At 46.0% G+C, this 24796-nt stretch overlaps 1 protein-coding gene across 2 annotated transcripts; it reads left to right on the top strand.

Moving 5' to 3' along the window:
• Window positions 1-4341: 4341 nt before the first annotated feature.
• On the top strand, window positions 4342-22795 carry ZNF598 (zinc finger protein 598, E3 ubiquitin ligase). Of its 2 annotated transcripts, none has more exons than XM_074596353.1 (12): window positions 4342-4752; window positions 7848-7960; window positions 9370-9499; window positions 12323-12534; window positions 13093-13310; window positions 14044-14161; window positions 15229-15410; window positions 16674-16746; window positions 17385-18148; window positions 19144-19279; window positions 20016-20160; window positions 20473-22795. In XM_074596353.1, exons 1-12 carry the CDS (start codon window positions 4564-4566, stop codon window positions 20818-20820), a joined length of 2628 nt encoding a protein of 875 aa, XP_074452454.1. In that variant the 5' UTR covers window positions 4342-4563; the 3' UTR covers window positions 20821-22795. The 2 variants fall into 2 exon arrangements, with proteins under 2 accessions (XP_074452454.1, XP_074452455.1); XM_074596354.1 differs by having other exon boundaries at window positions 4398-4752; window positions 16677-16746; window positions 20473-22789.
• Window positions 22796-24796: the final 2001 nt, after the last annotated feature.

The raw sequence follows: 24796 nt of genomic DNA, 5'->3' as shown, positions 1-24796 counted from the left end.
GCACCACGAAATAAATGAATCTAAGCCCATGACTCACATATACCGGCAGGATGGCTTTTCAGAGCGATGAGTTGGAAACAGGCGTTGCTGAATAGTTGGAATATTGGCTTTTTAGCAATTCTTTGTTCGGCTTCCTGAAGGTGCAGGCATCAAGTCTCGTGATGACATCAAAATGGCACAGAGGGGGGTTTTTTGGCATTTTACACCCGTGTAAAACCTGGCACACCACTGGAAAAGGCGTTGTTTTAGGCAGAGGAGTTTGCAGGACTGTTCAGACCCGCTACCTGGCGTGCCACGGAGGGCGAGCAAGAGGCAGGAGTTACGGAAACCCAACCTCTGCCTCGGCAGCAGGCCAGGACCTGGGGGACTGGGTTGGTTTGGGGCATCGTATGGTTGCAGGTAGAGGACAGGGCTGGATCTGGCCTCCCAGCCTGCACTGGAAGGATTTATAAGCTTACGTGTTCTTTATTCCAAATAAACTTCCTGGGTCTAGTTTAAACCTGTGAGAAATAGTGAGAAATCTGACTGGTGTGAGCTTTTGCTGCCGACGGGAGTTTAGCTGCACCACGAAGGGACCCAAAACCCTCAGCGGTTCCCCCTTCAGACGCCGACTACAGTAAATATTATCCAAGACGCAGAAAATGCCCCAGCTGACGAGTCGCCAGCAACGCTGCCTGCCTGCAGCACCCTGGAAAAGAGCCAGTGCTTCCTTTCCCCGGGAATATCGCCCGCGCTGCCGCTGGGGAAAACACGCTGGCAGGAACACGCTTTGCAGGATCAGGTCCTCGGCGCTCTGGGACCCGCGGGCAGCGGTGCCACCGACCCGCTCCGACCCACACAACTGAAACATGGAAAGTACAAACTCCAGTTCTGCCCAGTTGCTTTGTCACCATGTCCCTTATGATGAGTAATGTCACTTTTAAGCCTAATTATGCAGGTATATTTATTATCCTATGCTCGGCCATAGCGCTGGGGTACTGGCGTAATTTCACAGACGAGTGACACTTAAGACAGTACATTACTGTCAGCAGCTTCCATCTCATTTCATGCTAATTGCTCTCCAAAATTGTGTGATGCAGTTTTGACACAAAAACATTTTCAACAGTATCATTAATTTGGGGGGGATGGGGTGGGGGAACATTTCCTGAAGTAATTACAGCCAACATCCTTAGTTATTCCTAATTATTTAATACAGCCCCACCCAAACACACTTTAATGTTGATTATCAGAAAGACATGTATTATCTACTCTACTTTGAAGTGTGATAAATGGGTCTCTTTAGGAGAAAGTAAATATTACCTGTTGTAGGCAATGATGCAAAACGTTGAAATACTTAATTTCGCTGTTTTCCAAAATACTTATCAAACCTAAAACTTGATTGATTTTATGGCACAGATGTTGTTAAATGATGCTGGTGTTGGACTAGATAACATCATGACACATTTTAACGAACTCACTATGTTTTATATACTCCTTTGTCCTAAAATGATCATTTATGTCTCAAAGAAAATGTGGAAGGAGAAGTCGCTGCCCGAGCATTCACCTCCCATCCAAGGAGTCGCACACACCACCCCAATCTGTCACTGCTCAGACCAGGGTCCCTTCCCAGCGGGTGACCCCAGGGAGCCCATGGGTGCCGCTTTCCACTCCTCACACACACACACACATACATATATATTTACTCTTGGGTGCGCTCCCTCTTTCAGGCTCAACCCCAGGTTTCCCGCAGCAGAGTCTCAGGCATCAGATTTTATAAAAATAAGTAATTTAAGTGAAAGATTCAACAGCAGGGTCAGCCCGGGCTGATGTTGTACAAAGGAATCCCCGGGCAACGATACCCTTGTGATCTCTACACCCGCCCCTCACACGCTCTTCATGCGTCTTTTAGTCTAATGGTGATTTTTGGTCTGGGGTCTTCTCACACCTTCTTGGATTCTTCTTCTGTGTCCAGGCAGGCCGGCCAGTGACTGCTCTTATCTGGATGATTTGCAGTCTCTGCTGATGGTTGTCCCCTCCTTATCTTCTAGTTTGTACTTCTTGTGCACTCGCTGGCAGAACGTGGGGAACTGAGAAGTCCCAGACTTAGGGAAAACACTACCAAAACTTCAGTGTGTTATCAACATTTTCCTCATACTAAACCACTAAACGCAGCACTGTACCAGCTGCTAGGAAAATTACTAAGAAAATTCTTGTGGCCTAAAGGCTTCAGCAAATCATGCCAAGTAATGCTAGGCAAACAGCATAAATCACACCATATTATAGCCCCAAATAATTTATTCTAATTAAAACTCACTTATTTAAGCTAAACCACTAATATCTTTCAAGAAGCATCTTTTGAGTCAAATGACAGGAAATTCCGTGAAAAGAAAGCAGAGCCGAATGATAAGGATGCTGCTTGTCCAGTTTTCCAGCTAGCCATGATGCACACAAGTAGATCCTAGGAATTTACGGTACATTTCAATGTGTAATTTAGTGTGGTTTGTCTCCGTTTCCTTTCCTAGAAAATTTAGTTTAATTAGAGATGTTTTGTCTTTAAGGGTTATCATATTGTGCCAGTGAGTAACCCCAGCATTGACCTGCTTCATCGAGGCATGGTGTGTCCTGGAATCATTCTTCCATCACCCTCTAATACCAGCTCTGCGGGTGACGAGAGAGGCCCATGAATAATCGGGCCATTTTGTCATTTCTGGGACAGATGGCAGCCCTTGACTCAGGGGACAGGACTCCAGGAATGTTTGCCGAGCAGAGTGACGTGCTGCTCATCGGGTGACACATACGATGATGTGGCAGAACGAGCGCCTCATGCCAAGATCTTGGGGTTTCTTGAGGCTTTTTGGGTGGATCTGGAAGCAGAGTGTCCGTGTTTTACAGGGATCAGCTCTGATTTTTCACACATGGAAAGGGAAGTGACCCCACGTTGGTCATTTAGTGGTAATCTGGGAGAAAAAAAGGTGGGAGATCCTAAAGTTTGAAAAACTGTTTCTGTCTCTTCCTCAGTGCTGCCCCCAAAGAAGCTTTTATGCTTTTTTAATTTACTTCCAGAGGAACGTGGCTGCTGAGCCCGTCAACACTACTCTCCATGCTCCTGGAGCACCCTCTTCTGTTTGAGGAGCTGCAATTCTTACCTCTGAGCCTCAGCAGCACAGACCTTTAAAATATGCAGTCAGCCCTCAAAGCAAGTGCTGGAACATACATTTCTTTACCAACCAACCAGGCATATCAATGATTAACTCGAGTTCACCTTAACTCACTCTGCAACCCCGGACAGCTGTCACATGCTCACACGCTGAATACATGAATCACACCCTGCAGCACATACACAAAGATTTCTTTAACACACTGTGCTCTTAACGTACTGACACCAACAGAGCCCATTTGTGGTACTGTCCTCATGGATGCAATATCCTATTTTACACAGTGTACACTTTTTAACACTTTTTTTTTCCCAATCACACCTAGTTTACACAGGCCGCAGGACACCTGTGTTATAAAAGCACATCAAGAGGCAGAGCTGCCCCCGATGTATACATTCTGGTGCTGTTTGCACCACCAGGGTAGGCGTTTGCCCTGGAAAAATCCCACAAAAATCACAATCCTGTCTCCTCCGCTACTTGGCAGGTCACCACCACGCTGCCACGTCTGTGGGACACCACTACTGCACACGTAGTGGCCAAAATGCCTTGTGCAGGGGAAAGCCAGTGCTGTGCTGCCACACAGCCGCCCACCCGGTGGCGGCGGAGGGCAGCACCCAGGGACGCTGGGGCAGGGGCCTGGAGTCCCCAGTCTCCCCACAGCCAGGGGCGCCAGGCCAGGGGCCTGGGGTCCCTGGTCTCCCCATGGCCAGGGACGCTGGGGCAGGGGCCTGGAGTCCCCAGTCTCCCCATGGACGGGGTGCTGGGGCAGGGGCCTGGTGTTCCCAGCCTCCCCACGGCCAGGGGCACCGGGACAGGGGTTCGGGCTCCCTAGCCTCCCCACAGCCAGGGACGCTGGGGCAGGGGCCTGCGGTCCCCAGTCTGCCCACAGCCAGGGTCTCCAGATCCACAAGGGCAGGTCCCGAGGTGCAACAGCGCAGGTCGCAGCCGCCCGGCACTGCCCAGACTCTCCCGAGGCCTGCTCAGTAGCTACCGGGCAAGGGGCCACCAAATGGTTCCCGCGGGCCGCCTCCACCTGAGGGGACACCAGCGAGAGGCGCCTAGAGGGGCTACGCCGCGTAGACGCTCCGGGCAGCCCTTCTCTATGGTCAGAGGCCAGCAGAAGCCGGGCTAGCGCGGCAGGGGGACGCTCTGGGCTATGTCTCTATGGTCGGGCGCTGGAGGACGCGGCGTGACGTCGGGGGGGCGTGGCTCCCTGGCGGTGGTGGGAGGTACTTCGGGGGCGTGAGGCGCCGCTCTAGGCGGGAGACTCGATGGTGGCTCCGTTGGGGATCTGCGAGGCCGGGTCTCTATGGTGAAGAGCCGGGCGGAGAGTCGCAGGCCGGTGCGGGCGGCGCTCTAGGCCGCCTCTCTATGGTGTGGGCTGTTGCTAGGCGGTGCGGGGCCTAGGCCGCGGCGGGTCGGCGCCGCCATGGCCGCCTCGGCCTCCGGCGCGGCGGCGGCGGGGCCCGCGGACGGGTCGTGCGTGCTGTGCTGCGGGGAGCTGGATGTGGTGGCCCTGGGCCGCTGCGACCACCCCATCTGCTACCGGTGCTCGGTGCGGATGCGGGCGCTGTGCGGCGTGCGGTACTGCGCGGTGTGCCGGGAGGAGCTGGGCCAGGTGAGGCCGGGACCGGCGCCCCCGCGTCCGCTGCCGGGGTCTGTCAGCGCCCCGCGGGGCTGGGGCTGGGGCTCGGGCCGGCTGCCGCGGGGAGCGGGGCGTTGGGCGGGGGGAGGCCTCGGGCCGGGCCGGGGCAGGAGCCGGGCACGGAGCGACTCGTGGAATCTGCTGAGTGGAGCCGGGGCGGGGAGGCGTCCCCCAGCCGGCGGCTCTCCGGGTTTATCTGCCGTCTGTCTCGCTCCCGGTGGGGCGAGTGCTGCTCAGAGGAGACGGGAGGGGTGTTGGAAACAAAATATGAAGAAAATGGAGTTTAAAGGGAATATTTTTTTGAGTTTTTGAACCAGCAGGGCTTGCTTTTCAGAGTTGGTATTGCATGATCTCAGATGACTCTGTCTTCCTGCCGAGTTCCTGGCTTGGTTTTACGCTTGGGGGAGGACATATTTTGTATTCTTTCAGGGCTTGCTCATGCCTTAGGTTACAGCACACCTTGCTGCCTTTGCCCCCAGTTCCTTTTGGCGTGAGCCATCTCTTGGGCATATACTTAAAAAGTAATTTCCTCTCAGTTTTAATTTTTCTGATAGATTTCTGTTTTCCACACGGCCTGCTGGTGTGGTGCCGGGCCCCATTGCGGAGTTCAGGGGAAGTCACTCTGATGCTGTGGCTGGGCTGCGCGGAGGCAGCTGAGGATTCGGTGCAGTGATGAGCTGCATGAAGAAAAGTTGTTTGAGGATGTTTATAAAAACGAGTCCTCGTACGTGAATTTGTTTTTTGCAGAAGTGATGCAGGGAAAACCAAACCCTTTAAGAAGGAAAGAATTGGTACTGGCACTGAAAGAAATACTCTGAGATGGTTTAGGAAACGAAATAAAACAAATATATCAGGGGGAGGGGGCTCTCCCCTTGGTGAAAGGAGAGCCCCCCGCCCCAACTAAACTGTTTGCTTTGGCTGCTTTTGAAGTTGTTCAGATGGTTGGAGGAATTGAAGATCTTAGGCTGTGTGCTGAGGATCCTCATACTTTCTGGAGGCTGGGAAGGTCGATGTGGTTTTTAGACTGCGCTTACTGGCACATGAGTAGCTTCCGTGTACAGAAAAAGACTCTGTGAAAGTAATTTTATCTCTGATCATCCTCTGAGGAAATGCTGCTCCGTTTCTCCTGTCTTAGGAAGAACCAAGCTGTGATGTTGCTCTTTGTCCATAAACCTGCTTGTTTTAGGGTCACCAATGGACTGTTAATCTCACAGGCTTTTTAATATTGTAATATTGCTATATTTTGTGGCCTGAACTTTGGTTCATTCAGCCATCTTTCTTCCTCCTTTATTAACCATTTAAGATGATCCTTTTATTATAATTGACTGAGAGGTCATTTTTAATGGCTGTACTCTTTTTTTCCCGGCCTTGTCTTTAAGTGCCACTATAATACTGTTCTGCGTCTTCACCCAGATGCCCCAAGGAAAGAAAAAAAAGATACTGAGGTGCATAAATCACATCAAAACTGCTGTTGAATGAACTGAACATATATGTAGGACCTAAAACTGGGTCTCTTAATTTGCATGGTGTGCGTGGAATTAGCGGAGACAAGCACAACACTACCAGATCTCAGATGGTGTTGTACAGAGTAGCGTAGACCGAACTGGTACGCGTCACAGCAGAATGTACAAGGAAATATAACTATAAAGATGAGTGGCATCACAGGACATGACGGAGGAGAAAGCAGGATATACTTGTTATGGTAATATGTGCTTTCAGTGATGCATAATTGCTGCAGTGAAGTTAAGGAAAGATTACCTGTTGACCTGTAAACTAACCCTGACATATACTTGGTTCAGGCTTGGTGGATCTGTCAGTGTACTTCTTATATATACGTGTGAGATTGTTCTTGGAATTGCTGTAGGAAACTGTGATGGACTCCTGTGATAAAATCTGCTTTTCAGCAGTCCATTCCTCTCTTCTAAAATTCACTTTAGGCTGAAATGAAATGTCATTACAATTTCACCAAAACAAAATTTTTTAAAATAATTGGAATTGGACATAGTTGTCTTCGATACAACAAACTTAAACTTGTATTCTCTTTATTTTAAGCTTGATATTTCAGCAAGTTGTCTATATTTTTTGTTTTGTTTAACAGTAGCCCCACTGTAAAGAAAGCTTTAAAAAAAACCCCACAGTACCAGACACAAAAGACTTATTCTATGGTATTTCACCCCAGTAAGGGAAGAGGAGTGATTTAACAAGACTATACTTCGTGTGTATTATATAACTGAATGGTTTTATTAAGGTTGTAAGTATTTCTAGATGAACAGGTGATTATTGTGTTTGTGTCTCAGCCTTTCCGAGCTGGTGCAGGTAGCTCTGGCTGTTTCATAAATGTCGCTGCTACCCCAGCACTTCCCAAACTGGGAGTGTGTGCCAGAGCAGACCGGTGGTAGGTGGCTTCTGAAGAAGGATGTAATATCGTAAATGGCTGCTGCGTGAGACCCAGGCTGCTTGGAGGTCAGGGGGAGCAACGGTGAGCAAGCAGGTTCCCTTAGAAGGGATATGTGGTACATATAATTTGGGAAGTGATGTAGTATTTTATTTCTTGCTTTCCTGGTAGTTAAGGAAAGAAGAAACAGTGGTTTCCCAGTCAGACTCTGAGTAATGTCACTTTCCACTTACAGACTCTAAGTTTCTGTGTGATCTACCAGGAGATAGGAGGGAGCTGAGAGCAGGGCTCTTGACAGGCATTTGCTACAGAGAGGGTTGAAGATATTTACTCATAGCACAGCTGTGGTAGCAAAACATACCATAAAAGTTTCCTAATCTAGTTCAAAATCCAAAGACCAGGCTAGTCCAGTCCACCTTTGTCTAAGCTGGCTCACCTGCTGGAAGTTGATAAGGAGCAGTCCCAGTGGTTTTGCTGACAGTTGTGGGGGCAGTAACTGGGGGTGGTGATGAGCAGCTGGGACTGAACAAAGAGCTCGGCAAGTGTTGTCCAAGCTTCAGGCTATGGCGAGTTCCCTGGCAGACAAAGTTTGTGCTGAGGAGTTCAGCTGGAATCCCAAAGGCTGTGTGGCCTCAGTGTGCTCTTGCTGATTCTTGTGTTGTGTTGCCTGCAGGTTGTCTTCGGACGGAAGCTTACGTCTTTCTCGACGATAGCACTTAACCAGTTGCAGCATGAGAAGAAATATGACATTTATTTTATGGATGGAGAGGTTTATGCACTGTACAGGTGGGCACATATCCAGCATATTCTTATCTGTGTTACGTGGCAGGAAATGCATGCTTTAGTACAACAGCGTGGTTTTGTTCTGTGGGAATAGAGTGGCTGCCATGCTGTGTACGTTAGTCACCGTGCAATGCAGCTGGCTTTGGTAGCATGAGAGCCTGGAGCAGCGCGGTTGGCGTGGATGCTTAGTACCACAGTCGGCAAAGCGAGCAGCTCCTCAAGGCAGGAGTGTGAGATTCACCGATGCATAATACAGAAGCGTTGCTCTGCCAATAAAAGTTGCTTTTTGCTTCTTTATCAACAGCAAACTTGCTGAAAGGCTTTTCATCCATTGCATAGCTGCTCTGGAAATTGGTAAAGACTGAATTACTATTATAATTGTATTTATTGCCCTCCTGCATAAGGACTAATCAAAACCAATTGTACCAAACATTGTATGAAAAGAAGAGCAACCTTGTCTGCCCACAAAGATCTTGATTCTAAATGGGAGAGGAAAAGGGTGAAGTAAAAAACCAATGCAGAGTAAAAAACGTGGCATCAGCATAATGTTCTAAAAATATTTTTCATAACGTGCTTAATTGAGAGGCTTTAAGATAATTAAAAGCAGTTAAAAGGAAAGGAGAGCGAAAAAAGATGAAACCATGCAGGCAATGGTACCTCTTTCTTAGAGAACTGCAAATTGTGTCCAACCTGATTTGGGCTGAGAATGTAGCTCTGCTGATACATTTCTGGTTTTGTATGACTTCATATTTATGGAATTGGGCAGTGGGTTTAGTGAGCAGAATCAGTTGGAAGCATGTTCTGATTAATTATACACCAGCTCTGGGAATTGCTTTTGATGATACGATTTCTGGAGAGTTGCTGAGATTACAGTTCCGCGGGCAGCAATCAAGTGCGAGGGAGCGGGGTCTCCCACTGAGACCAGTGCTCTGTCCTCAGCTCTTGTTGGGAATCATTGTGGGGAGGGTTGTTTGTTTTATTCTTCCCTCCCTACTTTTCTATTACAATTTTTTATCTCCCTCACCACATTCTTCAGTTTCTGACAGTAGAAAATGTAATTAAATTGCATGCGAGTGTTGCGCATATCAGCTGAATCTTCAATAAGAAGGGGATTTGTTGCATGGACATGTTACAGTCCACTCAAAATTTTATAGTGGCAGTGTATTACTTACACTGTGGTTGTTCAGCTCTTGTCTTACAGTTGAAGCGTCTGTGTAATTTGGTTCTGTTCTGTTCGTGACAGATGACAAAGTATTCTTGGAATAAACAGGACGCTAACCTCATTACAAATTGCTGGGGGAGCTATAAAAATGCAGCCTTCTGCCAGTGACGGAACATTTGTTTTTCGATAAAGGTATCGGGTTGCTGAGAGGGAATCGGATAATTTTTAGGAAATCTTTCTTTTCCCTTAGGAAGCTGCTGCAGCATGAGTGCTCTTTGTGTCCAGATGCGAAGCCATTCAATACCTTTGCAGATCTGGAACAGCACATGAGGAAGCAGCATGAACTCTTCTGTTGCAAGCTCTGTGTTAAACACTTAAAGGTGAGCTTAGTTCTCTGCTTCAGTGTGTGGGAAGGAGGGGTGCTTCTTAATATGACCTGCAAGAGTACCTGGGGAGGTGGGAAGAAGGGGGTGTCTGAACAGCACTGATGTGTTTGGGTTTTTTTAAGTTTCCTCTTTCTGCCAGCAGTGAGGCCAGTTGCTTTAAGTCTTTCTTCTTCTGTAAACTGATTAATGAAGGAGGCCTGAAGGTTCTCGGTGGATTATACTTTAAATTAAGCATGACCATATTAATAACCTTCAGATGTTGGCTCCTCTGCCACAACGTGTGTAATACCAAGCCCTAACTGTCTGATAGGAAGTTAATCCTGAGTTGTAGGCAGACTTTGTTACACCTGTAACGGTAGAGACCTGAAGTCTATTAAGACTTATACTCGTAATGACTTTATGAGCTAAAACTGTAACTTAAGAAAATAATTTGGTTCCAGTTCACAAAGCAGAATGTATCATGGGGTGATGGATTTATTTCTCAGATCAGAGTCAGCATAGCATTTACAGTTGGAACTTGTACAGGATGAGAATCCATCTTCCTGGTTTAATGAAATATAATTATATTTCATTACCTTGTTTATTTGTTGTCATGGCTTAACCCCAGCCAGCAACTAGAATCAAGCAGCTGCTGGTTCACACCCCACCCACCCCCCAGGTTTGGACATGGGAGAGAATCAGAAGAGTAAAAGTGAGGAAAAATTTGTGAGTTGAGATGAAGACGATTGAATGGGTAGAGCAAAAGCCACACACACAAGCAAAGCAAAACAAGGAATTCATTCACTGCTTCCCATCGACAGGCAAGTGTTCAGCCATCTCCAGGAAAGCAGGGCTTCATCATGCGTAACGTGTGCTTGGGAAGACAAACGCCATAACTTCGAATGTCTCTGCCTTCCTCCTTCTTCCTCCAGCTTTATATACTGAGCGTGACATCATATAGCGTGGAATATTTCTTTGGTCATTTGGGGTCAGCTGTCCTGGCCGTGCCTCCTCCCAACTTCTTGTGTCCTCCAGCCTTCTCACTGTCAGGGCAATATGAGGAGCAGAAAAAGCCTTGATTGCTTAGCACCAACCCAAAACATCAGTGTTTTACCCACACGATTTTCATCCCAAATCCAAAGGATAGCACTGTACCAGCTGCTAGTAAGAAAGTAAGTCAGCTTTGTCCCAGCTGAAACCATAATATTTGTTCAGAGCAAATTTCCTGTGGGTTGTTGACTTGATTGGAAAATGAAACTCACTGTTGCCTGCAGTTGAGGCTGCTGTGTTTGATGTACACATGTAGAACGTGACCGGGGCTGTTTTAAAATGTATTTTACAACCCACTAAAGATAAAACGGTTACTGGAAAGCTGAGTTGTCTAGGTCTGAAAAGGCAATGTGTATTGAGCGTTTAAAACTACCTTCACCACCATCATTTTTTGTTGTTTTTTTTTTTAATCCCACCCAAATTTCACTTAGAAGGGCTGGTGTTGTGTCAGTCAGGCGATGCTTTTTCACAGTCTGAAAGTCAGAATTCCACCTTTCCCTGGAGCTAGAGTGGGTTTTGTATTTCTGAATTACACATCAAACAAAATCAGCAGTTACTGTTAAATGAATTCTAGGGCTGCTAACCTCTGTGTCTGATAGCTGTCAGCATTCCTTATTGTTGTAGGAGGGAATTTAGTGCACAAATGCATGTTTTTAGAACTCGTTACACATGGGTCTGTATGTGTGTTTGTTTTCTCTGAAACCAGTTAAGTATCAAATCAGAGAAATGCATTTATCCTGTGGTGCCAGTTGGTTTATGCCAACTGAACTGTAGTTTACTGCCGATAGGGACAGGATCCAGAAGTCGTCACCTTGGCCTGAGTGAACACTAATGCTTTTTTTTTTTTTTTCTTTTTCCGCCTGTGCTCGTGCAATCGCCAGAGCGAATCCAAGGGAGGCAGTCAGGGGAGGGCGAGACCACTTCTTTTGGTTGCTGTTTCCTTTGAGTTCTGGTAAAGAGGTGTTTCCACGGTCAGCTTAAGTAGCCACCACTGCAGGAGCTTGTTTGTCACTGTCTCTCCTGGAGAACTCGCAAGCAGTAGTAGAATTTCTTGGCTTTTAATTTCAGAACACTGCAGAGACTTTTTTTGCACAGGAAAAGGTTCCGTATTACTAGTGCCTACTGAAAAGAAGTTCTTAAACTTGCAGAACCCTAGCTGAGCCAAATGAACCTGTTCCCAGAAGGAGTTAACACTCCTGGTCTAGGCGAGAAATAAAGGATGTTCTGTTCTCGAGGCTGTGTATCTTTTTGGCATCTTCAGAACTCTTCCTACCGAAGTAGCTCGCGTATTAGTAGGGACAGAAGATTGTCTTACAATGCAGAATTTGTTCTCTGAACTGTATCCCTTGTGTGTAGCTATCTTGGGGTAGTTGCTATCCGAGGAAAGTAAAACGGCTCACTTCTGGTTTATGGGCTTTTTCAATTCGAGTAGGCAAAAACTATATGTTCATAAATACATATTTAGGATTTTTTTTCCCTACCACAGATTGTAATTTCAAGTTTGTTGCATTATGTTAATACACAAAAAAAAAAAAATGTGAAAGGGAAAAAGGTGAATTAGATCTGTTTTCAGTGTTCAGACTGAGTGAAATGCAAGTTAAAATTAATTTGGACCTATCACCTGAATTTTGTTTCCTATTCACTGAAAATACTAGGTGTCGGTTATAAAATTGCATCTTTCTGAAGCAAGTCTTCCACTCCTACAAATGAACAAGTTGTGCGCAACCCGTCTTACTCCATTTTGTTCTCTGTTCACAAGAAGTAATACACTTATTTTTTTCTCTTCAGATTTTTACTTATGAACGGAAATGGTATTCTCGTAAGGACCTCGCCCGTCATCGAATCCATGGAGATCCAGATGACACCTCCCATCGTGGGCATCCCCTGTGTAAATTTTGTGACGAGCGTTATTTGGATAATGATGAGTTACTGAAACACCTAAGACGAGATCATTATTTTTGTCATTTCTGTGACTCTGATGGTGCTCAGGAATACTACAGGTTTGTGAAAGCAGTTTATTTCTGTTTCCGTACCTTTAATTTTAAGAACAATTGTTTGAATCTGCTTTGAATTTTGGGGAAAGTAGTGCTTGAAGACAGAGGGCAAGGATGTGAGCAGGTTGGCTGCAGCCTCTTTTGTTCCTCAAACCAACAGCCACAATAATCACTTTCTGTCTAGTTCATATTTTAAAGTTTTCACTAATGTTAAATGTTAAAAGTTACATTTTTGCAGCATGACAGCAGATGTCTAGTGTGTTTGACTAAGACTCCAAAGTTCATGTGCAAAGCAGATAGAAGTAAAGTTGCTTTTGTAAAATACCTGTCTTATGTACAGCTGGATGTGACGAGTATCAGGCAGTAGGCTTATTTTAACATCTGGGATCATGCATTAAGGGCTACGTTGACTGTACACAAGTGGTTTCAGCTGGAAAGCTTGTCTGGGCATAAAGAAAGAACCAACTGCCTGGGCTTGTCTTCACTTCATCTTCTAAAAGTAGCCCTGTACCATTAGTAAGATATGTTGGAAAGGTCGCGGCTCAGCCTCTTCTCTCTTTCCAGTGATTATGAATACCTTCGTGAACACTTCCGCGAAAAGCACTTCCTTTGCGAAGAGGGTCGGTGCAGCACAGAACAGTTTACCCACGCTTTCCGCACAGAAATAGACTATAAAGCACACAAAACGGCCTTCCACAGCAAGAACAGGGCAGAGGCCAGGCAGAACCGGCAGATAGACCTTCAGTTTAACTATGCTCCTAGGCACCAGAGGAGGAACGAGGGTAAGTGTGGTTGGGGGCCGACGTGGACCGAAACATATTCATTCTTACTGCTTTGAGGGTTTTGAGAACATCTGGTGGACGTTTCCTATCCAGGAAGAAATTCTTTATGAAGAGAGCGGACAAGCCCTGGAACAGGACCCTGAGAGGTTGTAGTTTGTCCATGAAGATAACCAGAATTTGACCAGACAGGGCCCTGGGCAACCTAATATAGTTTCAGAGCTGGCCTTGTTTGAGTGAGGAGATAAAACAGATGACATCCAGAGGTCTCTTCCTCTTTAAGTTGTTTTACAATTTTTTCCCCCATGTATGGATTTAATGATGGTACATAATTTTAGGAAAACTGCTGACTTTCTTCTCCGATTTGTACTTATGCAAATGACTTATTACAGTTAATACAAAGTAGAGATGAACGTGGAGCATGAGACCACAGTAGCATGTCCACGTAGGAGTGCAGAGATGAACATACAGAGGAACTTTTCTTCTGTGTGGAACTGTATGTAGAAATCTCTCTGCATAAATACAAAATTACTCAAAACTCACAGGTTACAATACATCAAATCCATGTACTGTAAAATGGATTTTAATGTAGCAAGGTTACATAGACTGCTTAATCATCAGGGAGAAATCAAGGCAGTTTTGTTTGTACTGGTATATTTTTGCTTTTTTCAGGTATAATGTGATGCCCAGATTAGAGAAATAACTTTGAGAGTAATCAACCATCCCTCCTGTTTAGGTGTTATAGGTGGAGAGGACTATGAAGAAGTTGACAGGTATAACAGGCAAGGGAGGTCAGGCAGATTGGGTGGCCGAGGGAGTCAGCAAAACAGAAGAGGCAGCTGGAGATATAAGAGGTGAGTAGCACAACATTTTGTGGATTTTTTACTGCTGCTTAGTGTTGGTTTTTACTTGCCAATTACCAATGTTTCAGTGGATCAGTAGGAAGGAAGGAAGTCAGTACAAAATTTGGAAGCTTCCATAGTGAATCCTTGGTTGAGAGTAAAACCAGCTTTCAGTCTAAGCCTGGGTGCTGACTACATGCTTGATCAAAGTGAAATTATTTTATGTGAAGTTTCAGCTCTCTGGACTTGACGCAGGAAGCAAACAATGTAATCTTCAACTTGTGAGTTAAGTAAACTCAGAATCCTAAATTAATATCAGCAACTGTTTTTATGCTAACTTTTCTGAGTAGGATTTTCTGAAGTAAGTGCCAAGTCTTTGAAGGTTTAATGGACTCTTTGGTCTGGGTAACCGTGAAGTTCCTATTCTAAGGACCATGCTTTTCATTGAACTAACAGATCTCTGTGTGGCCAGACTGAGTGCTTTGGAAAAAGAAGAGGGTTAAGTATTGAAATGAAACTTTGCATTTATATGTCTCTTCATCCACACAAGACCTGAGCGCTTTGTACATACTGCACATCTATTTTTCTTCTTTTTTTCGCCGGACGGTCAGCTGGTTCATTACTGGTGATATCACGGGGGGGAAAAAGTCCATCTCTAAACACTTATATGTTGGTGTCGCATGTGGATCGTGCATGTGTTGAGAGTTCATGACAAACCATGTTTCAAAGAATTACTGTGGCCTAAAAGTATGATTTCATATGTTTGAAAATGAATGGGAGAGACAGGTGTCGCCATGCATCCTTGGTACTGTCTCTCCCAGTTCATCCCGGTTTCTTCTGCCTTGGATTGTTATTACCACCTGTAGAACTTGCAAATCCAGGGGGTGAATGCTGCCTGTCTCACCAGCCGGCGCCAGGGTGTATTGGAGTGGTGGGTTTGCTTTAGCCTTCTCAGCAGGTGGCAGCACAAGATCAGGGACAGTCATCGGAGCTGACACTGGAGAGGTGGGAGCTGGAGTGAGGCAAAGCTGCTCGGTAATCCTTACTGTTTGACCAAGAAAGTCTGCCTTGTCCTATAGGGAGGAAGAAGACAGAGATGTTGCGGCAGCCGTCAGGGCGTCTGTAGCAGCTAAACGGCAAGAAGAGAAAAAACGGGTAGAAGACAAAGATGACAGCAGCAGTAGAGGTAAAAAGGAGGACTTGAGGGATTCTGAAGTGCTCAGCTCCAAACGTGCGCCCAGGTCTTCAAATGATGTTACAGGTTAGTGTTGAACACGTTCTGCAGCTGCGGGGAGACATGGTGGGTCTGGAGATGAGCCTGGCAAAAGTGGGGATGGCCGTGCGTTGCTCTCAAAGGCTGGTGGATGTGGATAGAGCTATGCAGAATCGTAATCCAGCAACACGGATTTGCACTGAAACGTGTCTGAGTGGGCTGAGGCTCCTGCAGCAGGTTATACTTGAAATGCAGCCGGGTAGAAATATCAAATGCAGTTAACATACAACAGTATGTGATGTTCCATCCAAATCAATATAATCTAAGAATGTGCCATTTCCTACTCTAGCATGCAAGAACTGATTTATTGTGATGTGTGAGCTGCTTTTCCCCTTTTTGGGGAACAAAAGTATTCCCAGTAAAGGCAATACTGGGTGAAAGCAAACCTTTAATTGTTTTGAACCGTGTCCACTTCGGGGCAAATAAATATGATGCAGTGGTGTTTTGATATTAGTGTTGCTTCAAATCCATTTTCCACTGATTTATTGCTCCTACAACAGGTTTCCCACTTAAAGATTATATGCTTTCATTATGAACTGAGAGCTGCTGAGAGCTCTGTTCGGTTAATGGGTACAGCTCAGTTGGGGATGATGGGCAAGGTTATCTCCCCCAGCTGCCTGCCCAGCTTTTGCTGCACGCATGCCAAAGCTGTTACCAATCTGTCCCTGAAATGCTGCGGTCCGCAGCACTGGATTTGGATTTTAAGGCAACTCTAAACGGGGAATGAGTTATGTTTCAATGTAAAATGACTGCCCAGGAGCTAACTGCTGAGCAGCTTGGGCATCCGTGCAGCAGAGGTGTGATGGACGGCTCGGAGGAGCAGCTTTCCAAGTGAAGCAGCAGCATACCTCAGTCAGAGCACTGAGGCTCTGAAAAGCATCCTGACGCTGTGCAGGCAGTTGAGCGCTAACCTCTGGTAGAAGCATGGAGCAGACAGCTGGGGGCAAAGGCATCTCGGTCTCTAGAGGGTTCCCTCACAAAGTGCTTAATGTTTTGCTCATGTTAAGTGGTGTGAATTTCCTGTATGCTACAGCCAGTACGCGATGACATAATGATGAATGCAGTTAATTGAAGGAAAGGGTGATGCATGTTTTAAATTGTCCTTTTGGAGTGTCACTGTTAATGACATCATCATCTGCTGAAAATAGGACTTGTTAATGCTGCTGTCGTGTTCATTGATAGCTTCCACTCTGAAATGAATGGATTTTAGTTGAAAACATTTCTTTGCTCTCTTTGTCCATACTCCAAAAGAAGCAGCTGCTAATGGTGCTTTAAGCCAAGATGACTTTCCAGCAATTGGTTCAGCAGTGGGACCTCTACCAGGGTAAGTTTGTGCAAGGCTGCAGCAATGAGAAAGCACCTTTAGAAACTTAGTCATGTTCTGCATTTCTGGAGAAAATAGTTTTACAGATCACTTAAACTACAAATGCTTCCTCCCTGCCCTGGCCCCCTTGTTCCTCAAGCTGTTTCTGTGCTCGTCACCTGCATGAATGGCTTTAGTTGTTGCTTCAGTTCACAGCTTGATCTTTTGGTGGTGTAATTTCAGGGAAGTCCTCGATGTTCTCCATTTTAGCTATTTGTAACTTGATAGCTTACCTTGAAGGAGCTGTATACTGTGAGTTTTAAAATTCATCATCTCCTGAAATTGGTGATGATTAGAATAATGTCCTTGCAGGCTGTGGCAGCTAGAATGTGTGTGTACAGCTTGCTGGTCAAAGTGAGGTGTACTAAGACAGTAGAGACAACACAGCAAGGCTCGTGTGCCTTCTTTGAGGAGACCCATTCCAGACACAGTTTACAAGCCTGAGTGCATTTGCATCCTGTTAACAGTTGGGTCAGTTGTGCCACCCTAAGCGATGGTTTGAGGAAGAGTGCAGACAGGTATGGAGCTCGTTCTGCCTGTCGGAGTTGTGCTGCCTCTGCAGCGCCGGTGTAACGGGCTGTGCTTTTCCTTTCTCGCAGCTCTACCCAGCTCGCAGCGGTTAAGCTTAAAGAAGAAGATTTCCCAAGCTTGTCATCCTCTGCAGCGCCCACCATCTCTTCTGGGATGTCTTTGACATATACAGCGACTGCAAAGAAAACAGCTTTCCAAGAAGAGGATTTTCCAGCTCTAGTGTCCAAAATGAGGCCTAACAATAAAACAGTAACTAACATCACATCTGCGTGGAACAACGGTTCCAGTAAAAATGTGGTCAAAGCCATTAGCAACCCCTGTGTAAACCAGATAGCCAAAAAACCATCCTCCTTGAATAGCACTAAAGGAAGTAAGAAGAGCAATAAACTCTCTCAGTCAGACGATGAAGATGGCGGTAGTGGCTTGACAACCCAGGAGATCAGAAACACACCAACAATGTTTGATGTCTCGTCCTTGCTGGCAGCTTCTACCTCACAAACTTTTACAAAAGTGAGCAAGAAAAAGAAGATGGGTGTTGAGAAGCAGAGGCCGTCGTCCCCACACCTCTTACAGGAGACATCGTTTCCCAGGTCATCTACTGAAAAGCTGCCAGAAGCAGAGCGGACGTCAAACGCATCCTCTGCTCTTCACGCCCCTGACAGATCCACAACTGTCGTGAATGGTCATTCGGAAAAATCATTAGCGATCTGTAGTACACCCAAAGAGCCCCCTGGCCTTAAAAAGCCCACAGTGACTAACAAATGCCCTTTACCTCAGGAAGACTTCCCAGCTCTTGGGAGCTCAGGATCAGCTCGAATGCCCCCGCCACCAGGTGAGCTCTGCAGGGCACGGCCAGCTTTGCTTGGAGGTAGCTTGGATGAGATGTAGAAACTGCTCCTTCTGGCTCTCATGGGAGTAGCAGTTCTGCCACCACGTGCTAGGTTAGCCTTTGAAGTTTAAAAAGACAGCCTGGGGGACACAGATAGGCTCGAATGTCCTCTGTAAATCACGGTTGAAGCGGTGGAAATGTTGGGGGACCTCTGCTCTGTGCGGCTGCAGGTGTCTGCTCTCTGGGGGTGGCTCACAGATGAGCAGCTGGTCTTTACCTGTCGCTGCTTTTCTGAGTCATGGCTGACACGTATCCGCTTTTGTGCGTTAAGGTCTAGTTTGGGAGCCCCCGCGGGCGAAGGGAGTCTCTCTTTAGCTGTGACCTGTGCCTGCTGGTACTTGTCAGTTGGCTTGATGGGTCCCTTTTGTTCTGTGTTTGCAGAGATTTAATGCCCTTGCTTTTAGCGGTGCCATAATCTTGTAAAACTGGAGTAACATGGCAACAAACGTGACTTACAGTGGTTTTAATGAAAGTAGCATCGCGTCAGGAGATTCTTGCCTAGCTATTTTGTTCTGTGCTGCTCTGCAGGTACAGCTAGGTGGAGTGTGCTAGAAATACGACGCCTGGTGCTGTTGTGAGTTCTGGAGTGACTTCTGTTCACTTTAATAACGTAAAAGTGTTTTTCGTTGTGAGTTGGAGTGTTGGGGTTTTTTTTTTAATTATTTTCTATTGAAAAAGTAAATTAATAGTTAAAGGGCTTTCTCTGTAGAGTAACATCAGCCACTATGAAGCGTTTCTTGACCCGAGTGTTCAGGCAACAGATTTCCACCTCTCTAATTTTTAGGTTTTTTCCAGTATAGTGATGTCTGCACTGCTGACTCTTACTTCTTAGTGCTTCTGGAGAGTACGTCACACCGCTGGTGTTAATTTTGGACAGTGGTATGTGGGTGCCACAGATACGTGCTCTAACTTCCTGCCCCTTCCCTGCTTTCGTTTAGGCTTTAACACTGCGGTGCTATTAAAGAGTCCTCCTCCGCCTCCGGGACTGTCGGTGCCTGTTAGTAAACCCCCTCCAGGTTTTGCTGTTATTCCATCCACCAATATCTCTGAACCTGTCACTACATCTTTAAAAGAGTAAGTAAAAGTCGTTTGAGTTGGAGTTACTGTACGCATTACATCTCAGTTATGTCACACGGGCGTTAAACAACGCATGAAATACTCCTAGAGGATTATTTTAAGCAGGTGCTGCCGCAGAGGCCAGCCACTTCCCCACTGTTGGGGGGTCGTGTGGCCGTTGCGGGCTGCTGTCTCTTCTAGATTTATTTGGAAATCTGCAGCTTCGGCATATTTCTTAACCCTTCCATTGATTCTGTCTGAGTCCCAGAAGCAAGGTGCTGAAGCATGTTTTCCTTGGTGACCTCCAAATGCTTTCGTTGCTCTGATCTTTCCAGTAGCTGGCCTCTGGCTGGGGCCCTTCGGGTCGAGAGAGATGAGTTTATGAGAAAAAAGGGAGGGGAAAATTTGTGTAAGTTTTAATACAGGCATCTGTATTAATCTGTTCGGCTTTACTCATGGTGCAGTCTTTGTTGCTCACGTCTTTTTAGTGAACCTAGCTTACAAAACAGCTCGTCAAGACTATGTTAAACTTGCATTTTAAATATTCTGCCTAGGTAAAGCGGGAATCCCACAGGACGCGTTTCATCCTCCTGTCAACATACCTGTTTGCTGCTTATCGTAATTGCATGTGTAGTTGGGTGGAGAAAGGGAGTGCATCCTATAGAAGAAAGTAGCCATATAATATATATATCCCACAGCATCTTTGTATGCCACGAAGCAATGTCGGAGTCACTTTTGATCTTTTCAAATGCAGGCCAAAATCCTCTCACGGATCATACTTGATTCCTGAAAACTTTCAGCAAAGGAACATTCAGCTAATACAATCCATTAAAGAATATCTTCAAAGCGATGAGTCCAAGTTCAATAAATTTAAAACTCATTCTGGGCAATTCAGACAGGTGAGTGGGCAAGAACCTTCGGATTCCCGAAACCTTTCTATGTTCGGTTCATGTAGTGATCTCTCACTCTTTGCTGTCAGTGAGTGGACTGGATAGAGATTATATATATATATATATATATTTACTTTTTTTTCCCCTCCTGTGAGCCCCACTGTAGCTCTTCCCTAGTGCTAAGGTAGCAAAAAAGCCGTGAGGATGGAGTGAAAGCAGTGAGGATGATGTGGCCTGGGAGAAAGTGAATCCCAGTGGGATTTTCTTAAATATATATTTATTTATTTGTTTCTAATTATTCCAATTCTCTTTTCACTGAAGGGTCTGATTTCTGCTGCACAGTATTACAAAAGTTGCCGAGAACTGCTTGGAGATAACTTCAAGAAAATTTTTAACGAGTTGTTGGTGTTGTTGCCGGACACAGTTAAGCAACAAGAACTGCTTTCTGCTCACAACGATTTCAGAATCAAAGAAAAACAAAGCTCAAACAAATCCAAAAAGAACAAAAAGAACGTTTGGCAGACGGACTCCAACTCTGATCTCGACTGCTATATCTGCCCGACGTGTAAGCAAGTACTGACTCAGCAGGACGTTGTCACCCATAAAGCTTTGCATATTGAGGATGAGGAGTTCCCTTCCTTACAAGCAATCAGCAGAATCATCAGTTAGCTTTCCTGAAGACCAATAAAAGAGTCTCTGTCTATGAATATGCACTTTTTGGAATGAGGTTTGGCAGTGTAGTGTGGCTGAGAGCCGGTGCCAGTTGAGTAGTCGGGTAACCGTTAGAGAGCCCTCTCCGTGCTGTTCATAAATACTGTGCAAAGGGATCACTGGACTGCGCCGTAGCTAATTAACATCCAAAGTCTGAGCTTCCGAAATGCCTGAGTAGAATTAGGCTGAAGTGGCAGGGTGGGCAGGCAGGGGGCCACCTTTCTCCTGTAACATGCAATAGCTGAGAAAATACTTTCTGATCTGAAAACTGACGGGGACACAATAGGGGAATAAGCATCTGCTTTGGATTCTTTCTTTCTTTTTTCAGGGGGTGGGGGAAGATTAAGAATCACTGAAATGAAAGGAAGCACAAATGGCTTCCCTTAAAATATTCTGATTATTTTATTATTTTTTTTTGTGCTATTTCTGTGACCACGAAGATCACAGTAGTCAGGGGTACAAAGGTGCAGGACAGGAAAAGATGCTACTCACCGGTGAGTAAGACCGTTACAGCTGCGTGTCTGTAAACGTTGGGCTGCTCACACAGCAAAGAAAATTCCTGTCTGAAAACGGAATTAATTCTACTACTTGAAGAATTGGACTGATCTGTGCGATGAGTTGAACGTGAGATTTGAAGTTGCCTCTGACCTTTTATGTAACGTGCTCTTTAAAGAAACTTATTTTGTAGCACTGCATGTAGAATAATAACAGTAAGGCTTTACTTTCTGTAAAGCACACTTCACAGTAATTTTATTTAATGACTGCCATGTTTCTAATTTCTTGGATGTATTAATGGTGGTAGCTCCAGACAGCATCATCTTGGGACATTAAATGCTGCTGATCATTGACCGTGTTTATCTGCAGTGCCTTGAAGTGCATTTATCTGTTTACAGTGGTCTGCGCTAACAAGGATGATTTGTTCAGACTGTACGGAGCGTTGACATCCTGTCCCTCCCTTGGTGATACCGGTCTGAAGTAGCTTTGCTTACGTTGCTCGGCATCTCTAAATTCCACCTCTCGGACGCAAGAGGGGAATCTGTTCCTCGTTTTGACGCGACTCCTCCAGCAGCAGCTGTGACGGGACGGAGTGACAAGAGTCCTCCCTGCAGTGCACTTTCATGGCTGGAATTCAGTGTCTGACTCTCTCCCATCCTGGCAGACCAGGTTTAGTTATTTTTAACGTGTGGGAATAAAGTTGAAATTAATTTATGTAATTTTTAGTGACAAAAACACTGCTTTTATATAAGCATCATTTCTATGAAATTGAGCTCAGAGTAGTGCTGAAGAGCTAGTGCTGGCTACAGAAAGTTTTCCTTGCCTTACACTTCTTATTTTCGCTTGCTGTCAGGCTGCAAAGTGCTTTTTGATTTCTTTTTCCAAATAATTAAGACTGGGGTTTTTTGAATACCTGAACGTGTTGTGTTCAGCACAGGGGCCAGGCTGCACGCCCTGAAAAAAATGGGGATGGGGAGGATTATTTGGCTGCATGGCTGTTTGTAAAATGCATGAGTACGTGACAAGTAGTAACGCTTCCGTGTTCCTGCTTCGAGTCAGGTTCCTCCGGAGCAGAGCGGGGTGTAGTTGCCCGTGACACCGCCGTGACACGACCCACGGCAGCAGCGCTTTGGTTTGATGCCAGCTGCCCCCAATACTTCCAGTCAGCAACTGATCTACGCTGCCAGCTCTTTTCCCTGGCTCTTCCTTCGGTTTGTAAAGTTCGGGGGCAATGAAATGCGTATTCTCTGCAGGAGCATCTTACGTCTTCCCATGATTTTCAGTTAATTTCTTCTGTGTTAGCAGATACGTAGTTCCCACCGGGCGGGTGCTGCTGTAAGTTTCCTCGAGGCGATCGATCTCTCTGGCCTGATGATGCAGTTTCTTTGTCCCTTGTGCTCACCTGATTAAATAAAGTATTACCAAATTTTTTCCAGGCCGCTTCTATTCATTTTTTAACTCTTTATTGAAAATAAGTTGCAGCTGGTACACAGACACCGAAAATACATAGTCACAGATTGTTCTCTCAAAAGATATTTTTATATATATAATATATACAAAAGTTGTAAACATTTTTAACTTATTTCCATACACAGTCCACTTTATACTACAATGCACGTAAGATGATTAGTGACAACTGCAACTCTTTGAAGCGGTCTGCTTATACAGAGGTATCTGCAAAAAAAACTTAAGTTTGGTATTGGTTTGATATTAAAACTCTTAAAGAATCTGAGGTTTAAATGCATATTGCAACAAAACACAGGCAGCTGAACTTGGGTTTCAAGTTGATAGAGTGAAGGCTGGTTTCGAGCCTCACTGGTCGTGGGAGAGGGTCTTCTGACACGCGCGGCCTCCAAGTGCTTCCTAGAAAAGTACCAGGAATAAACCAGAGTGGAACTAGACCCATCCCTCGGGGAACACAAAGGTGGCCGAAAGAAACTCTGCAACTATGTACAGTAGCCTGTATCAGGAGAAATACTGATCCCACAAAATGTAATAATGTCATTTAATGAGTAGACAATGACCACAGTTAGCTTAGTTTTGTTTAAGTGACATCAGCATTCGCAACATCAGTGACGCTCCGCAGCAGGCGGAACCAAGAGCCAGCCATCTGCCCTTTGGGGGGCTGGTTGCGGGGAGAGAGAAGGGTGCGAGTTACCCCTGGAGGGAATTGCTGGTTGACAGAAGTAGCAAAGAAATGCCACAGTTGTCACTTGCTGCTGTAGCATGAACTGATGGGAAACTTGTCCTACAGCATCCATGCAGAACAGCCAGTGAGATCCCAACTGCTCGTAGAGGTGACTGAGCGGGAGGGCTCCGCTCAAGCTGCGTGAGATACAGAAGCGCGTAACTGGGGAGATGTTTTTACTAAGTATCAGTTAAGCAAAACTTCAGCTTTGCTAGGAATAGCTTAAAATGTTGGAAAAAAAAAAAAAAATCCCAATTCTTTCAAATCTTTTAACATGCTTAAAATAAATTTGCGAAACCCATGATGTGGTTAACTTCAGTGCTGAGAAATATCTGTTGTCGCCAGAGAACCTCCCGGAGCCAGGTGATTTGGCAGAATACATCTCCAGGAAAGGTCCAGGGTTGTTTGAATTCTGTTCTTTACACCTAAATTCAGTGCTGACGCTACGCAGAAGCGTTCGGCACGCTAGCCTGAGAGCAGCAGGCTCCTGCCCTCCGCAAGCTCCAGCGAGCTGCTGGGCTTCTGCGATCTCTAGGAGAACAGAGGAGATATTAAACAGCTTGCGAGGACAGCATGGGGGGAGCAGCTGGCGTGGCACAAAGTCACGGCACAATCCTGGCATGCTTTTCGGGACGTGGTGCGGAGGGTGACAAGGAAAGCTGCTAGTGCTACCGTACCGCAGCGAATGCACGGGGAGGAAAAAAACGTGGGAGAAAGAAGTACGAAGGATGATGTTACGAATACTTGAACCCCAAATAATATACTACACTTACTACACCGATGGATCTAATTCTCTAACCATAAGCCTGTACGGTTATATTTAGCTACAGTCCATACCTGTACACGCTAGTCTGCCTGACGAGCCACGGACGCGCCGATGTGCCACGACAGTTAACGCAGGGCACCGCTGGCACCCAACAGCCGGCGGGGACGCGGCGCGGGCTGGCAAAGAGAGGGCTTCCTACAGCGGGCAGCACGTGGCATCGCGGGCCGGGCTGGGGGCCTCTCGCCCTGCCTCCGAGCACGTTTTAATTCAGCCTCGACGGCTGCCGGCTGGGGAGCTGCACGGGCATTCGGCAACGGCCTCGCCAACAAAGCAGAAAATGGGTTTAGTTCGAGATGGGGAAATGCTCATTGCGAGGCGTGTGTGTCTCAGACGGTGCGGTACCACGTTAATTAGGGCTTGTCCCATCCTGCATGGCTGACGCAGCCCCAGCGGGGCGGCTACATACAGAAACCCATCGCTAGTGC

The sequence above is a fragment of the Larus michahellis genome, chromosome 8 (genome assembly GCF_964199755.1).
Source record: "Larus michahellis chromosome 8, bLarMic1.1, whole genome shotgun sequence".
In the NCBI taxonomy this organism is placed as follows: Eukaryota; Metazoa; Chordata; class Aves; order Charadriiformes; family Laridae; genus Larus; species Larus michahellis.
The sequence above is the reverse complement of the archived record's forward strand: the minus strand, read 5'-3'. Positions and strand labels throughout refer to the sequence as shown.

Coding starts and splice junctions, on each gene's coding strand:
- ZNF598 (XM_074596353.1), top strand. CDS start 4,564: ATGGCCGCCTCGGCCTCCGGCGCGGCGGCGGCGGGGCCCGCGGACGGG. Junction 15,411..16,673: donor GTCTTCAAATGATGTTACAG/GTTAGTGTTGAA, acceptor ATACTCCAAAAG/AAGCAGCTGCTAATGGTGCT. Junction 18,149..19,143: donor TCGAATGCCCCCGCCACCAG/GTGAGCTCTGCA, acceptor GCTTTCGTTTAG/GCTTTAACACTGCGGTGCTA.